Raw genomic sequence first — 16,769 nt, 5'->3', positions numbered from 1 at the left:
AACTACAGTTAAATCATGATTTTTCACAGTATCAGAATTGAGTCACATTCTGTTTGCTTCTTTGTTTCAAGTTGAGACTCTCGGTTAGCTGTGTGGATCTCATCCATCTCTAGGAATAGCATGGCCACCTGGTATCTCAAACATGTCAATTCACTCTGTTAACATCCTGAGGCCTTGTTGTTATGCAGCTTCTTTTTTTTCTGGGTCAGATTTAGCCATCCAAATACCTAACCTTCAGGTAAGTTACACCGATAACACAGAAGCATGTTCATTTCTCTTTTTCTGATGCAAGTGATGTCTCGTTCAGCATACTTCTCTGGAGTGATGATCTCAGAGGTGTAATTGTCTCTAATTATTAGGAATCACCCACTAAATTGCAAATTGTCATATGCATGTTTTGAGGCCCAATGAATTCCCACTATAAATCTCAAAAAGATAAATGCATATATAAAATTTCCCTTTGCCCTTCAAGGTTGGAATTATGGACAGGGAACATGATTAGATGGTAGACAAAAGAGAAAGATTCTGAAAGAATATTTGCTTCCCAATGGTAGACATATTTCTGTTTCTACTGTTATTCATGTGGCTAGAGCTACCTGCAGCTATGGACAAGGTGTGCACTATTTGTACCATGACTGATCCTTTCCAGTTCCCATATGAGTATTCTCAGAGAGGTGACATAATCATTGGAGACATTGTGGCTCAGTATGGATGTATTTTTGATCAAACCACTTACTCTGAAAACCCTAGAACTATGGCGGTAGATGGACTTATGTAAGGAAATAACTTTGTTTTGAGTATTAGGCTTTAAGTGAAAGTGGCCATGTTGTGCTTTACCTTTAAAAATAACCTTGTTGCTCATTGCAGACAGGACCTAAGAGCATAAGAAACAGTCACAGTCAAGTGCCACACACAGCAGCAGAAGATGGAAGAGATGCTGGAGCAGAAGAATCACCTTGCCGTTCTCTTCAGCAACCCAGGAAAATGTTTTCAGAACCAGGAGAGACTGGACTCTGGGTTTTATGTTTCACCTAGATAAGACTGAGCACAATCCAGATATAGTAAAGCATAGGGTGCTCAATCTTCCACTGAAATAAGAGGTCAGAAATAAGGGGTCTAAGCTGAGTTAGTGTGAGCTAGCTCACAGTTCTTTTAGCCTCCGGCTCACACATTTTTGTCTTTGCTCAGGAAGAAGGGCTCCAGAGCAAACAAATTTATGCAGTAGACAAATCGTTCGCTCACAACTTTAATGCCAGTAACTCACAAAGTAGAATTTTTGCTCACAGGACCCCACAGCTTAAAGGGAGCACTGGTCAGAAACAGCTTAACACTTCTATTTAAATCAATGATATTTGTATATGTTGATCTTTGCTGTATCATGCCCATGAATTTAATCTTAAAATGGGCAGAGCCTGACAGACTCATCCTGTTGGTTGAAAATAGCAAGGAAAGAATTCATACTTGAAACTAAACTAGCAAGCCAACAATGTTTGTTTTTAATCAGAAGTAATGATTTTACTTGCCCAATCAGCTCTCGCTCTCTGTGCCATCCATTAGAGAGGCATGTTCTTCCTCTGCTCAGATGCAGGGCTTCTCAGTTATGACCCCAACATGAAGCTATTGCTTCCAGTCTTCAGCTGGTTCTATTGATTCTATGCAGCTGATGCCTGTGATTGTTGTCGGGTTCTTCTTGGTTTCCCATTGTGGGTAGGGGATGAGTTTAAGTATTTTACTCTTTTATTCCACTGCTTTGCTATCATGTTTTCCATTTGAGCCTCTTCTGAGAAACATAGGAAGGTCCCGGTCACATGGGAGGATTTGCCCCACAAGGGGGACGGATCAGGGGTGCATCAAACGGGCGCAATCACACCACAACATCTGGGAAGCAGAGCACACCCATCCCTAATCCATCCCTTCTGGCCGAAACCGCGCATCAAAAAAAAAATCCTAGAAAAAACTACTACCTACCTGATAATCCACATCAAGGGCAGCCGTGGGATCGCCAGCGTGCCCATCTCCGGCAGCATGCGAGGCCCCCGGCCAAACTGCGCAGGCATGCACATGTGCAGTGGGCTGCCTCGCTCTCCGTTCTGTGGCTTCCCCCCCCCGGCATCTGATCATGCTGGGGAGCAACTGCACGGCGGCTCGGGAGATATATCTGATCCCGCCGCCGAGCGCCTCTTTTGATGCGGCTCAAAAAAGCTGTGCTTTGGCTGTGTCTTTTCCCCCATTGTGACTGGGGCCAATAAAAATATTTTAATACATATGATTTATCTATTTCTGGTTTTCATATTTTATATGAAGTTGGTTGAAGATATGTACCACTGAAATACATCTAAAACTTCAGGAGAGGATTATTGATATACTGAATATCTTTTCTATATTTCTTCCTTTTAAAAAGTGGAAGAAAGAATAGCAAGAAGGAGAAAAAAACCCTAATCCTGCAACTAAATAGAATAAAATTGGGGAAAAGGTATACATAAAGTAAAAACAAAAGTACAACAAACAACAATGGTGACAATTCTACACCTAATTCCCTATAAAAGTTTTTAAATATCTAAAAAAGGTCCACACTCAATTGTCTATATACCATGTTTTAAATATTAACAGAGTCTAAGGTCCTCAATCCATTCATTTACCAGAGGTGGGCATTAACCTTCTGGTGTTGAAAAATGATTCTTTTAGCTGTAGGGCATGGAGAGTCCATTTTCACTGTCCATTGGTTAGCCTACAAGAAATGGGCAGAGAGTTTAAAAGTATGGGGGGGCAACAGTGGGAGGGCTTCTACTGTACTGGCCCCACTGATAGACCTCCTGATAGCACCTGGTATTTTTGGCCACTGATCCAACTTTGGCTTCTCTTATGTACATAAGCATTTTCAAAAATAATTGAATATTCTCATACAAAATTGATATGAGTAATAAAATCTAAAAGTTCAATAGATGATTCTTGAAATGCTGAATATCTCTTTCTTTTCATAATATAAATCTGCCTTTAGGATTTCACCAAAGATCTACCAGCATGTCCTGTCATTTGTATTTGCTGTGAAGGAGATTAATGAAAACTCCAAGATCTTACCCAATGTCAGCCTGGGGTTCCAGATCTTTGATGACTATTTGAATGCCAGGATGACTCATCAAAACACCCTGAAGCTTCTGTCTTCCTGGGAAAGAATTGTCCCCAACTACAACTGCAACAAGACAAAAAGTGTGATAGCTGTGGTTGGGGGACTGAACTCTGAAATGGCCTTTCATATCTCTACTATTCTAAACGTTTACAAGATCCCACAGGTAAAACAAGTTTTTACATCTGTCCTATCCTCCTATATCCTGAGGACTAAGGAAGTGATTGTGTGTGTGTGTGTGTGTGTGTGTGTGAGAGAGAGAGAGAGAGAGAGAGAGAGAGAGAGAGAGAGAGAGAGATGCAGACTGTATATGCAAGAGAATGAAGTGGTAAACTTTTCAGGTGGTATGATTAGGTGTACCATTTCAATAGAGAGGAGGAAATCTAATATTTAATATTCCTCCAAATGAAAAAAAAACCCTGTAGACTATCAGAAAGAAAGTTTTCATCCTAGCATTTTGATTGCTGTGATTGTTCTCAATTTACTGGGAAGTACTCATCTTGCAGAATTTTGAGAAATGTAGCCTCCTCAGCTGTACAATGAATTCTACAGTCCTTTTTACCACCTCAGCAGTGTACTGCCTCAATATTACCTCCTCCTGCAATTCTATCAATTCACTCTCTCTCGCTCTCTCTCCCCCCCCCTTCATAACCTGAGGCTGAGGAAAGATGCATCTCTCCCACTTTAAGACCTCCACAGTATATATACTTGAATGGGTTGATGGAAGGGTTCTGAGGCTTCCTTTCTGATAGGAGTAACATATAAGAAATGTAAATAATCTTGGAAATGATGAACATGCCCTGCTCAAGGGAGATGGCAAAATCAATGCTCATGTACTGATGTGTATTTGTGACTAATTGGGATGGTTCATGCCAGTCAAAGACAGACTAAAATTAAAAAGCTCAAGGACAGAGGAGAACTAGAGATTCGTGAGTTCAATTTGCACATGTAAAAAAACAAAACTGAAATGTTTCAAAACATGCAAACTTGTTCACGAGTAGGGCTTCTGATTTGTACGCAGAAGGTCCCAGTTTCAATCCTCAGCGTCTCCAGTTAAAAAGAGCAGGTAGTAGGTAGTGTGAAAGACCTTTGCCAGAGATCCTGAAGAGCAGCTGCCAACCTGAGTAGACATTACTGACCTTGAGGGACCAGTGATCTGAGTCAGTATAAGGCAGCTTCATGTATTTGATGACATCCCAAGTATGGAAGCCCTTTCATGCCATGAGAGCTATAAGTTATGCATGTTTCCCAGGAATGACTTACACATTCCTGATTTTTTAAATACAGATATCATGCAGTCCTAAACAGTGTTAAACTGTTCCAAATTCATTGAAGCCAGTGGTCTTAGAAGGTTATAATTCAGTTTAGGATTTTTAGTACTAAAGATTTATCCCCGGATTTCAACTGCTAATTGGGATAACACATTGTAACTCATTACTAATGATCAGTATCATCATAAACATTAATTTGTTTTGCTTCAGATTGCCTACTGTGTCTTTGCTCCAGTGACTAATGTGAAAATTCAGCTCCCTTCCTTCTATCGCATGGTCCCCAATGAAGATTTTCAGTTCATGGGAATTGTCCGGCTCCTTATGCATTTTCAATGGACGTGGGTTGGGATCATGGCAACGGATGATGATCAAGGTGAAAAATTTGTGCATACTTTGACACCTATGCTTTTCAAACATGGGATCTGTGTAGCCCACACTGAAAAGACACCAGCAATATATGCATTCAAGTCATTACAATCTATTCTACCCGTGACCACTTCTCTTGCCAATTCCAGTGTCAGACTATTTGTTGTAAATGCAGACCGCCAGACCATAAATGCTTTGATATGGTTGATATATTTTAATGAAATAATTGGAGGGATTACCAAAATATTTATGGGAATGGTATGGATTATGACAGCCCACTGGGATTTCTCATCACAGACGGAGCTCAGGGAATTTGACATGTACATCTTCCATGGTGCCTTATCCTTTACAATTCACTCAAATCAGTTATTGGATTTTACAAAATTCCTTCAGAGGGTACGTCCTGGCTTACAACAGGAAGATGGTTTTATCAGGGTCTTCTGGGAACAGGCATTCAACTGCACATTGTCTGATTCTGATGAAAAGAAGGGAAAGAATAATGAGGCTTGCACAGGAGAAGAGAGGCTGGATAGCCTTCCTGGAATTATTTTTGAAATGACCATGACTGGCCAGAGCTATAGCATCTACAATGCGGTCTATGCCATAGCACATGCATTACATAAGATGTACACATCCAGACTGAAACGCAGAGTAATGGTGGGCAGAAGGAGATGGGATCTTTCAAACCTACAACCATGGAAGGTAATGTTCCATGACTTTCAGAGCAGACCCATTGTCCTGAGTTGTCCTCTAGTGTGTGAACATATCGGATGCAGGGAGTGCAGCATTGCATCCAAATTCTGACAGAGTATTTCCCTTTCTTGAACCTCTTGAGTCTTGAATCTCTCTTGTTTCTTAAAGTTGCCCATAGAAGCTGTAGGTATCACTGTAGCCCAAAATCACATTGGGTGATTTCTCACGAGAGCTGCCTCACAGCACAGCGCCGTTTGCCTCGACACAAACGTGTCAATTTCACACCCGAAGCTCCGGGGCTGCATTTTGACTCGGGGCTTCGCCCGATTTCTTCCGCAGTTTCGTGATCCTGGTTTTTGAAGATCACCTACTGCTAGCCAGGCTCCCTGGGCCTAGTAGGCCTCTTGTGGCACAGCCCAGATAATGACAAAGACCAACAAAGCTTTATTTGTGGTATGAACCTTTGTGTGCGTGCAACCTTTTTCAAATACTTTGGAATGGAAAGTAACAATTCAAACTTATAGACAGGCTGAACAGCAAATGATTAAGATGTTTTAAGATATGCGAAGACAAAACTAAATAACAAGCTAAGCTGATAAGGTCAACAGTTGTTTTGATTTAATTAAAAGGGCGAAAACAGTGAGGCAAAAATATGTCAAAATAGGAGATAAATGTGTGAGGTATCCTTTTTAATTGTGAGAAGTAAACTGCTATGCTCCATTCATCCCCTTTCAGGCATGGAGGCAACCAACAGCATTTTTTTTTCTTTTTTAGGTGTCAGCAAGACATTCCAATATCCCTTGCATTATATTCACTATTCTAATATATTATTCTGAACAAGCAATACACTAAAATAGATAGGATCTATAGTCCTTTTTGTTGAGAATACATATGTGAGGACTGAATGAGTTTAGCATATGTAATGAGATAAGAAACCAATATCCCTGGAGTCCTAGGGAGGTTTTTCTTCCAAGTGTTGTAATAACTTGTAATTCAGCAATTTTCCATTCTGTTCCTGAAGATCCTTTGCAATAAAACAACTACTTTGAGGTCACCCATTGAATGTCCTGGAAGGTTGAGATGTTTTCCTGCAGGTTTCTCAGTCTTGTGATTTCTGATGTCAGATTTGTGTCCATTCATCTTCTGCTGTAGGGTTTGTTCTCATTCCATGTGATTCTCATTCCATGTGATTCATCTCAAAAACATCCATTTAATTTGTGTGTATGTGTATAAATCAAACACTTGACTCTTTGCTTTTGCTTCATTATCTCTTTGGTCCTTCCCACACTTGGATCTCATTCCTGGTTTTATTAGAGTTCAACTCACAACACAATACCTTGCACTTATCCCAGGTTATAACAGCATCCGTTTATCCAAGAACAAGTGTGGAGTGAAAACGGGGTGACCTCAATGTAATGTGGGGGGGGAAATAACCTGGGATAATTAAAGTGGTGAACTCGAGTGCAGTATAGAATGTAAGTTCGGGGAAACGGTTGAACCAGGATTTAAGGTCTAGTGCAGAATCACTTTCTGGAATAAACACATGAAACACCAACAAACTGTTATAAGTCCAAGGTGGTGGTCTTCACTTTAAAAAAGTAGTTCCAAAACATTCCATTGGCCCATGAGGTGGTGTGAATTAGAACAAGTTAAAGGACTTCTTCTTCTTTTTTTTTAACATTTTTATTAATTATACAAAGATACAAGTAAAACATTAAACATAGAACATACAAAGAAATTCAAGTAGTTACTATTCATGAAACCAATAAATGAACAGGTATAAGAACAATTATAACCATACAAAGAACATAATATCCTGGAATTTTATTTACTTCTATTCTACATTGGACCCCACATCAAAAAGCTGTAGGAGAAACAAAATCAAACCTTTGAAATAGCTCAAAGCCTTTTGCTTGTAAACACTCAAGTGATTATTCTAAATTTTTGATCACTTTGTTAACCTGTGCATTGTCAATCTAGTTTCACCCTTTCCTGAGAAGCATCTCATTTAACAACACTGCTGGAGACCTGGTATTTTTTAATGAGAATGGTGAAATAGCATCCGGATTTGATATTATAAACTGGGTTACTTTGCCAAACAAATCCCTTGCGAGAGTGAAAGTTGGAAGGATAATTCCACAGGCTTCACCAGGCAGAGAACTCATCATTAATGAAGAAGCCATCACATGGCCTAATATGATGAATCAGGTGCGATCCATATCATGTATCTAATTCTGAACTTCGCCCCAGGTATGAATTAAAAAATGAGGCCATGTCCTCTAGAAGCAATGTCTGTATCAATGCAGACATTGCAACTTTAAAAATGTCTCATAAGTTTACGTTGTGAGATCTTTGCTGCCATTTGAGCTTCCTTAGCTACCCTGAACCACATTGTTGAGGATTAGTTTCTGCTGCAGGGAGGAAGAGTGTGAAGAAGCTTGGGAGATGGGAAGGAAGAAAGAAGTCATCGAAGAAGAGGGGCATGGGTGACTGCTGGGGGAGGAGAGAGGAAAGGGGGGAAAGTGAGGGCAGAGGAGGGAACTGTTACTCCTCAAATTTCCTGTCTTCTGGTTATAATAACAGTAACTGGGATTTTCCCCCAAATGCTTATCCTCCATTATCCTTTTCACAGTACTGTTCAAATTCCATAAAGAGTTTCTCAGCCATTTTACTTAAATAGGAAATGACGTGAAATTCACTGTGTCATTAATTTGCCAATTATTTTCTCATCTTTGAATGATGGACTTTTAAATCCAAGTTGAAGGACCATTTCTATGAATTGAATTGCTGAAATCAACAGGCTTTTAAGAGAACCTAGCTGATCAACCTGAAAAACTTTTTTTCCTTATCTTTCTTTGGCTAGGTGCCTCCCCTTGCTGAGTGCAATGATCACTGTCATCCTGGTTACAGAAGAAAGAAGGCTGAGGGGGCACCATTTTGTTGCTACAGTTGTGTTCCATGTCCAGATGAGAAGATCTCAGATAAGAAAGGTAGGAGACATAATGTAAAGTGTTAAAATATGAGACAAAGGACCCACAGCCAAAATCTTTCCACTTCTGATAAGTTCATTGGGGTGGATTTAAAATTGTGCCTGGGAATTCATATCTCTTTCATTTTGGTAATTCATTAACAAAGGAAGTGTTTTATTATTGGGGGTCCTTCTTTTCAGGCTAATGCATCTATGTTTAACATTAAAATCTAGGAGAAAATGGAAAGGAAAGCTTCCAAATCATAATACAGATAGCACCATGGCCACTTAGGAGGAGGCAAAGTAATGAGGCAAGAGCATTTGGTGGCCAAAGGTCCCTGCCACACAGCAGGAAAAACACCAGCCAAAGTGCGGCTAATTAGAGCCACACCAAAATAGAGACGCTGCGGCGGGATCCCATGGTTCCCCTAGCCACAGCACCGTTGCTCCCCAGCACGATCAGATGCCGGGGAGGAAGACACGATCAGGAGGGGGAAGCTGCCGAACTGCGCATGTGTGAGCATGTGCAGTTCAGCCGGGGGCCGGGGATGCGCCGACAGAAGGATGCGCTGGCAATCTCACGGCTGGCCGTGATGTGGACTTCCCGGATGAACCACCTCGGTAGGTGGTTCATTTTTGCTGCGGGTTTTCGGCGGAAGGGCCGGATTGGGAACAGGCGCGCAACACTTCCCAGATGTTGTGGTGGGATCACACCCAGTTGCTGCGCCCCCGGCCCGGCCCTCTCCCGGCCCAAAACCTCTCGTGTGACCGGGGCTAAAGTGAGCCAAAGCATCTGGGAAGGGAGGCAAGAGGAGGAGGCCTTGAGGTAGATTTGGTTTGGAGAGCTACAGGCAAGCCAGAGAGAATAGAAAAGAAGGGGAAATATGCATGGCAGGTCAGGCATAAGGAGGAGAGTGAAAGCCAAAGTCCTTTTCTATCTCTTTCAAGATTGGAAATCCCACATGTATGCAATCCTAATTGGTTCCATTTACAGCCAGTCTAGAAAGCTCAGACTCTCCCTCTCTCTTCCCTAATGAATAAAGATTAAGCCATTAGGATAATTTTGGTTCCCTTGAAAAAATGAAGCTAGTTAACTCAGAGAAGGGCAAGAATGTAATAATGAAAAAAAAAGACAGGAAAGACATGGGCTGTGGTCGCACACACTAAATAATCCACTTTCAACCCACTTTCAATGCACTTTTGAATTGGGTTTTGCTAGTTCACAGAGTAAAAATCCAGTTGGAAAGTGCATTGAAAGTGGATTGAAAGTCGATTATTTAGTGTGTGTGACCACAGCCATGGTGTTTTTTGTTATGGGCTGTTTAGAGGGGGAATTTGTTTCATTTTCATGTTAATTAAAATAATTATGGAACACTTAACTTTTTGTAATTATTATGATTCTTAACTAAAGAAATGGCCAAGTGTAGTTGGATCCAATCATCTGTTCTGTTGTTGAAAAAGAGGGATTGGGGTCCTCTTTCCCCATAAAAAACTATTTTAGGAGTCATGGGACCTTTATGGGGAAAAAGCTACCTGAGACAGGAGCTTTGGTAAAGAGGAGATTATATGCAATTGAGTGGGAAAGTGAGTTGGATCCATCCCATTCCGTCCATCACCTCAAATAACTGAGAGTAAATTGTGCTTTTTAAAGCTTTCTTTCTTTGTTCATAATCTAATCTCCATTGTAGGCACAACCCCTAGCTGTCATGCAGAAAGTTTAAGCAATGGAGAAAGACTGGGGATTTTATCCAGCTGCCAAGTTTCATGAAAATCAGAACATGAATCTTGCAATGCAGGCACATTTTTTTGTTCATTTCATTAGAGACTTGGCAATAGTTTGTCAGGTGGTGCTACAGACTCATCTAGTTCCATTGGTTTGTTTAAAACTCCAGTTTCTTCTTCCTTTCCTCAGATTAATTGTGAAGGCCATGTTCTCCCTCAGCAATCCCAGAACATCTGGGGTCAGAGTGTTGAGAAATGGACTAATATTTGTATTGTTGTGGACTGATGTTTGCTGACACACCATATGAATTGTGCACACACTGACCCATAGGCAGAGAAACGTTGTTTGAATCACTTGTTGTGAAAATACACATAGCTGCACTGAGCTAAAAACTATTTTAGGAGTCATGGGACCTTTATGGGGAAAAAGCTACCTGAGACAGGAGCTTTGGTAAAGAGGAGATTATATGCAATTGAGTGGGAAAGTGAGTTGGATCCATCCCATTCCGTCCATCACCTCAAATAACTGAGAGTAAATTGTGCTTTTTAAAGCTTTCTTTCTTTGTTCATAATCTAATCTCCATTGTAGGCACAACCCCTAGCTGTCATGCAGAAAGTTTAAGCAATGGAGAAAGACTGGGGATTTTATCCAGCTGCCAAGTTTCATGAAAATCAGAACATGAATCTTGCAATGCAGGCACATTTTTTTGTTCATTTCATTAGAGACTTGGCAATAGTTTATGTCAGGTGGTGCTACAGACTCATCTAGTTCCATTGGTTTGTTTAAAACTCCAGTTTCTTCTTCCTTTCCTCAGATTAATTGTGAAGGCCATGTTCTCCCTCAGCAATCCCAGAACATCTGGGGTCAGAGTGTTGAGAAATGGACTAATATTTGTATTGTTGTGGACTGATGTTTGCTGACACACCATATGAATTGTGCACACACTGACCCATAGGCAGAGAAACGTTGTTTGAATCACTTGTTGTGAAAATACACATAGCTGCACTGAGCCTGCATTTCATGCTAATGAAGCACACAGCTACCTAGCCTTAGGGAAGAAGCACATTTCGCCATTGTCAGCATGAAACAACAGCTAAGGAGAGATAATCCCCCCATTGATGGACTGGTGAGATACATGTAGACAAACGGATCTGCTCTACATCTGAATTGCCATTTCCTGTTGAATGTTTATCTGATTGCCTGGGAAAGCCAGTATCTATCTGCACATCAAGGAGAATAGTGACGCTGGGACTTCACACCTCCACAGATGGCTTGTCCTGTGTTAGAATATAGTATTTCAATATTGGCCCAACCTTAAAGGTAGTGCCCCTTACTACATGCACCAATAAGATATAGGGATGGGACGGACTTACAGATGGGTGGATCTAGGATGGCAAGGTTGCCACCTGCCCCAAAGATTGGCACTATAAAAGCCAAGGACCATACGCTGGGTCCTTTGCTAGCCGCTACCCCTCCTGCCTGCTTTAACGCCCCTTCTGCCCAGCTCGCTAAAACCCTTTGTCTTTACCTGACCTCTTGGTGTGTGCAGCCAAAGAGGTCCATGCCCTGCTGGTTGGTTCTGGCAGAGTGTGATTAGAAGTAGATTGGCTAACAGGAGCATCTGGGGTCTGGGGTCAGATCATCACTGCCCCCAACCAGTAAACCTAAAACAAGTGCATCTTGCTGTCTCCCTAGAGGAACAGTTGCAAGGGAAGGGCATGCTGACAATGTGACAGAATAGAGGAGGATCTCATGTCTTTTAAAAGCAGGAGCTGTTACAAGACATGTGACCCTGCATGGAGTGTGTACTACATACACTGCACTCTATACAAGGGCCGAGTGAGAAGTCAGGGATACACAAACTACCCAGCAGCACCCAGCACCAGGGATGGGGGTTGGGTAGGAGGAAGAAAGCATGAGTGAACAAACCCCTTTCTCTTCCCACTGAGGCCTCAGAAGGCAGTGGTGGAGCAGGCTGAAGCTGATGCCCAGGGCTGGAGGAACAGGCAAAGCAAGACCACCACCCCAACCCCTGTCATCACTTAATTCCTTGTCATCTGTCTGAACAAGGTCTTTGCTCCTCACTCTTAGCACCAGACAGTAGCAACTAGAGGGGCACAAGTATAATCCTCAACTAATTTTTACACACATAGGTGAAGATTATTCCACAAAGTTATTCCAAATCTGGAAGTGGGAGCCATCCCAAAGAGAAAAAAGAAGATCCTGCAAACTATGAGTGTATCATGTAACTATGTAATGGAGGGGAAAATCTCAGAAAATATAAATGATACAGTAGCCCAAGCTAGCCTGACCTTGTCACATCTTAGAAGCTAAGCAGGGTTGGCACTGGTTAGGATGTGATAAGAGGTAACCAAGAAAGACTAAGGACACCATGGAGAGGTAGGCAAAGGCAAATAATCTCTGGATGTCTCTTGCCTTGAAACTTCAAAAGGTCCCCTTAAGTCAACTATGACTTGACAGCGCCCTCCCCCCCAAGCCAATTTCTGTGTACCGGCTTTACCCTTAAGAAAGCAGATATTTCAAGCCCATTAATAACTTTTATGTAGAACTGATTACATCATAATAAGGGTATGGGGGAATGAAGCCAGCATTTGTTCTGTTTTTTTCAGATTTGGATGACTGTTTTAAATGTCCACAAGACCAATATCCAAACAAGAACCAAGATAAGTGTATTTCCAAAGCTCTACATTACCTCTCCTTCAGAGAAACTTTGGGGATCATTTTAGCCTCCTCGGCTCTCTCTTTTTCTCTGATCACAACTTTGGTCCTAAGAATTTTTATCCAGAACCAAAACACTCCAATTGTCAAAGCCAACAATCGGAACCTCACCTATTCTCTTCTTATATCACTGCTGCTTTGTTTCCTTTGCTCCTTACTCTTCATTGGCCAGCCTCAGACAGTGACCTGCTACTTACGGCAAACTGCTTTTGGCATCATCTTCTCAGTGGCTATTTCGTGCATGCTGGCCAAAACCTTCACCGTGGTTTTGGCTTTTGCAGCTACCAAGCCAGGAACCCAGATGAGGAAATGGGTTGGGAAAAGACTGGCAACCTCCATTCTCATCTCTTGCTCCCTCATTCAAGTCAGTATTTGTGCAGTGTGGCTCTGTACTGCTCCTCCATTCCCACATTTTGACATGGACACTCTGGCTGGAGAAATCATAGTGGAATGCAATGAAGGGTCCGTCACAATGTTTTATTTGGTTCTGGGGTATCTGGGATTTCTGGCTACTGTCAGTTTTACTGCGGCTTTCTTAGCCAGGAAATTGCCTGACAGGTTCAATGAAGCCAAACTGATCACTTTCAGCATGTTGGTGTTTTGTGGTGTTTGGCTGTCCTTTGTTCCATCTTATCTCAGCACCAAGGGGAAGTATATGGTAGCCATGGAGATCTTCTCTATCTTGGCCTCTAGTGCTGGACTGCTGGTTTGTATCTTCTTCCCTAAATCCTACATAATTATTTTGAAGCCTGAGTTGAATAGTAGGCACCAACTAATAAAATATGAGTGCAATCTAAAGAATGATTTTATTAAAGACATTTGTGAGAGTTAGGAAGCTCTATGATACCACCAAGTAATGACAATAAAATGCAGTGCTGAATATTGGCATAGTAATGGTGTTAGCCGAATTGCTTTTCATTTATAGCAATTGCCAATTATAGATGGTTTTTTGCCAATTTATACCAAGGTCCTGATCCCACCAAGAGATCAGGACAAAGAAGGCTGATATGTCTGAAATTTGCAGGTTTCTTAAAAACTGGGACTATAATTGCATTAGTCCATGTTGTAGGCATATGCCTTGTTAAATTTACAATGGTAAAAAAGTGGCCAGGGGAGGTGCCCAGCATTCAGGACCAGCTTTTAAGATTTCCGCAGGTATCACATCAGGACCAGGGGTTTTCCCTGATTTTAGTTTGTCAATAAGAGAAACAACTTTGTCAGGAGTTACAGGGGGGCATTCAGAAATATCATCCAAGACAAGGTTGGTAATATAGGAAGCACCAGGAGAAAGAAGAGGAGGAGGAGGAGATTGGATTTATACCCCGCTCTTCACTACCCAAAGGAGTCTCAGAGCAGCTTACAAACTCCTTTCCCTTCCCCTCCCCACAAAAGACACCCTGTGAGGTAGGTGGGGCTGAGAGAGATCTGACTGAAACTGCCCTTTTTCAAGAACAGCTGTGCCAGAATTATGACTTGCCCAAGGTCATCCAGCAGGTGCAAGTGGAGGACTGGGGAATCAAACCTGGTTCTCCCAGATTAGAGTCCACACACTTAACCACTACACCAATTTAAAAAATAAAATAAAAATGATGGTACCATGTAGAAGGAGAAATGACAGAGGTGCTGGATATTCCTGGTCTGAATGCTCTGTTAACTAATGCCCAAAATTGCTTTGAATCATTGTGGGAGATAGAAGTTAGCAGTCACTCTCACTGTTTTTCGACAAAGGCATTCCTCTTAATTTTGATAAGGTTAAGTAGTTTTTATATGTTTGATATTCTTTTGGGAGATAAGAGAGTGAAGAAGTACAGAATTTCCAATAAATGGAGCATAGGCGTGACTTCAACTCTCTACATTCTTTATCAAATCAAGAGCTATTAGCAAATTGATCAGATTGATTTGGTTTGATACTCTGATATTTGTTTTTAGCAACTTATTTATAAGAGACAAAAGAATCTTGTAATTGAATTCAGCTTGAAGATGATCAGTGAACTCTATTAATCTATCCCTACAGTCCAAGATAGTAGACTAATTCAAAATTGTTGAAAGGGATGACCTTACCTGTGGAGACCAAAAGACCCTTGTTGGCAAATCAGGTTCTTGAGTCATAGGTTGTAAACATATGCCATTATCCAGGGCTCTTTATGTAGCAGGAACTCCTTTGCATATTAGGCGACACACCTCTAATGTAGCCAATCCTCCATGAGTTTACAGAGCTCTTCTTACAGGGGCTACTGTAAACTCTTGGAGGATTGGCTTCATTAGGGTTTTGTCCCCTAATATGCAAAGGAGTTCCTGCTACAAAAAGAGCCCTGCTTATCTAACTCAAGTGTAACAAATAAGGGCAAGTGGTTGCTATAAAGCTGTTCCTGAATGGAAAAAAATGCATATGAAGGAACGAAGATTTAAAGAAACCAAAATGTGATTGACTACACTACACCCTCTGGTAGAGATAAAAGTATAATTATCAGCATTACCATAAGCCATTAATCAATTCAGCCAGAGTAAATAAATTTGGGCAGAGATAAAAGTATAATTATCAGCATTACCAGCATTACCATAAGCCATTAATCCATTCACTCAGAGTAAATAAATTTGGGATAATAGTTGTATGTAGTATTGTCCAGCTAAATTAAAAGTATTGTCCCAGAAATATCTATTACCAATGCTAGTAAAAAGTTAAATGTCTCCAGATCAAGGTCGGTCTTAGTAGCAAGAACCTGGACATTGTTGTCCACTCTAACATTAAAATCCCCTGTTACGATAATGTTCCCCTGGGGGAATACTTGGACCAGCTGGTGTTTTGTGGTGTTTGGCTGCCCTTTGTTCCATCATATTTCAGCACCAAGGGGAAGTTTATGGCAGCTGTGGAGATCTTCTCTATCTTGGCTTCTAGTGCTGGGCTCCTAGTTTGTATCTTCTTCCCTAAATGCTACATAATAATACTGAGGCCTGAGGGAAAGTAAGAATATGAGTGCAGTCTAAACTGTGATTTTATTTAAGATATTTACAGAAAGAAACTCAAGGAACATATTTACAGACTCCCCTATGGGGATGAGTAGATCTCTCCTTGGCCATTCACTCCCCCATGAACTCCACTGTCATGTGAAGCTTTTTTCAATATTCATTCCTGATTTGGTTCATGGCCAGGTTTTTGTTGCTTTCCTTTCTAATCTGAATTTCATCAAACAATGTCAACAAGAAATCTGGGTGGAATAATTCATAACAACACAACATTTCTTCAAACTGACCCCAACAAAGGCATCAGAGGAAAGGCCTGAAACATTCCAGTTTTCATCATGCTTCATTCCAACTCCAGAGAGAAGGCAATAACTACAAAGCACCCATCCACCATTTTGCAGTAAACTCCAGCAACAGCTCCTCTTTCCAGTTTCCAATTCATATTGGCAGCAACTGTGCCCCCCCCCCCAATTCTATTCATCATATTTGTGCTGGTATGGTAGCCTTTATGTGTTTCAAATTTTTAGTTGTGATAGACAGATGATAGATAGCTAGATGATAGATAAGCTTCTTTGGCGCGTCGTGTGATCGGCACCTCCCCCCTAACCACGGGACCTCGACGGGACTGTGAGGGGATGCCTGATTGTGCAGTCGCACATTATTTCACTCTGGGGAAAACAACCACGCCTCCCCCCCCCCCGGGATATCCGGCCCCTGTGGCCACAGCCAGGGTTTTCTTACGAAACCCATTAGTACTTAGAAGGGATTCAGACAAGGCTCCTTGCTCCACTACTTTTTATTTTCTATATAAATGACATGGTAAGCCTGTTCAAAGTAGAACACCATCATCCTCCCAAACTGGCCCATCGGCATATTTCAATCTTACTTTATGCTGATGACACTGTTTTACTTTCTAGGACCCCA

At 41.4% G+C, this 16,769-nt stretch overlaps 1 protein-coding gene across 1 annotated transcript; it reads left to right on the top strand.

Moving 5' to 3' along the window:
- Nucleotides 1-631: 631 nt before the first annotated feature.
- Nucleotides 632-13,716, top strand: LOC107106967 (vomeronasal type-2 receptor 26-like). The gene is made up of 5 exons (XM_015407184.1): nucleotides 632-774; nucleotides 2,999-3,290; nucleotides 7,435-7,662; nucleotides 8,318-8,444; nucleotides 12,776-13,716. Exons 1-5 carry the CDS (start codon nucleotides 632-634, stop codon nucleotides 13,714-13,716), a joined length of 1,731 nt encoding a protein of 576 aa, XP_015262670.1.
- The last annotated feature ends 3,053 nt before the right edge of the window (nucleotides 13,717-16,769 follow it).

This window comes from Gekko japonicus, unplaced genomic scaffold (assembly GCF_001447785.1).
Source record: "Gekko japonicus isolate JY-2015 unplaced genomic scaffold, Gekko_japonicus_V1.1 scaffold4719, whole genome shotgun sequence".
Taxonomy (NCBI): Eukaryota; Metazoa; Chordata; class Lepidosauria; order Squamata; family Gekkonidae; genus Gekko; species Gekko japonicus.
This window is presented reverse-complemented; position numbering and strand designations above follow the sequence as displayed.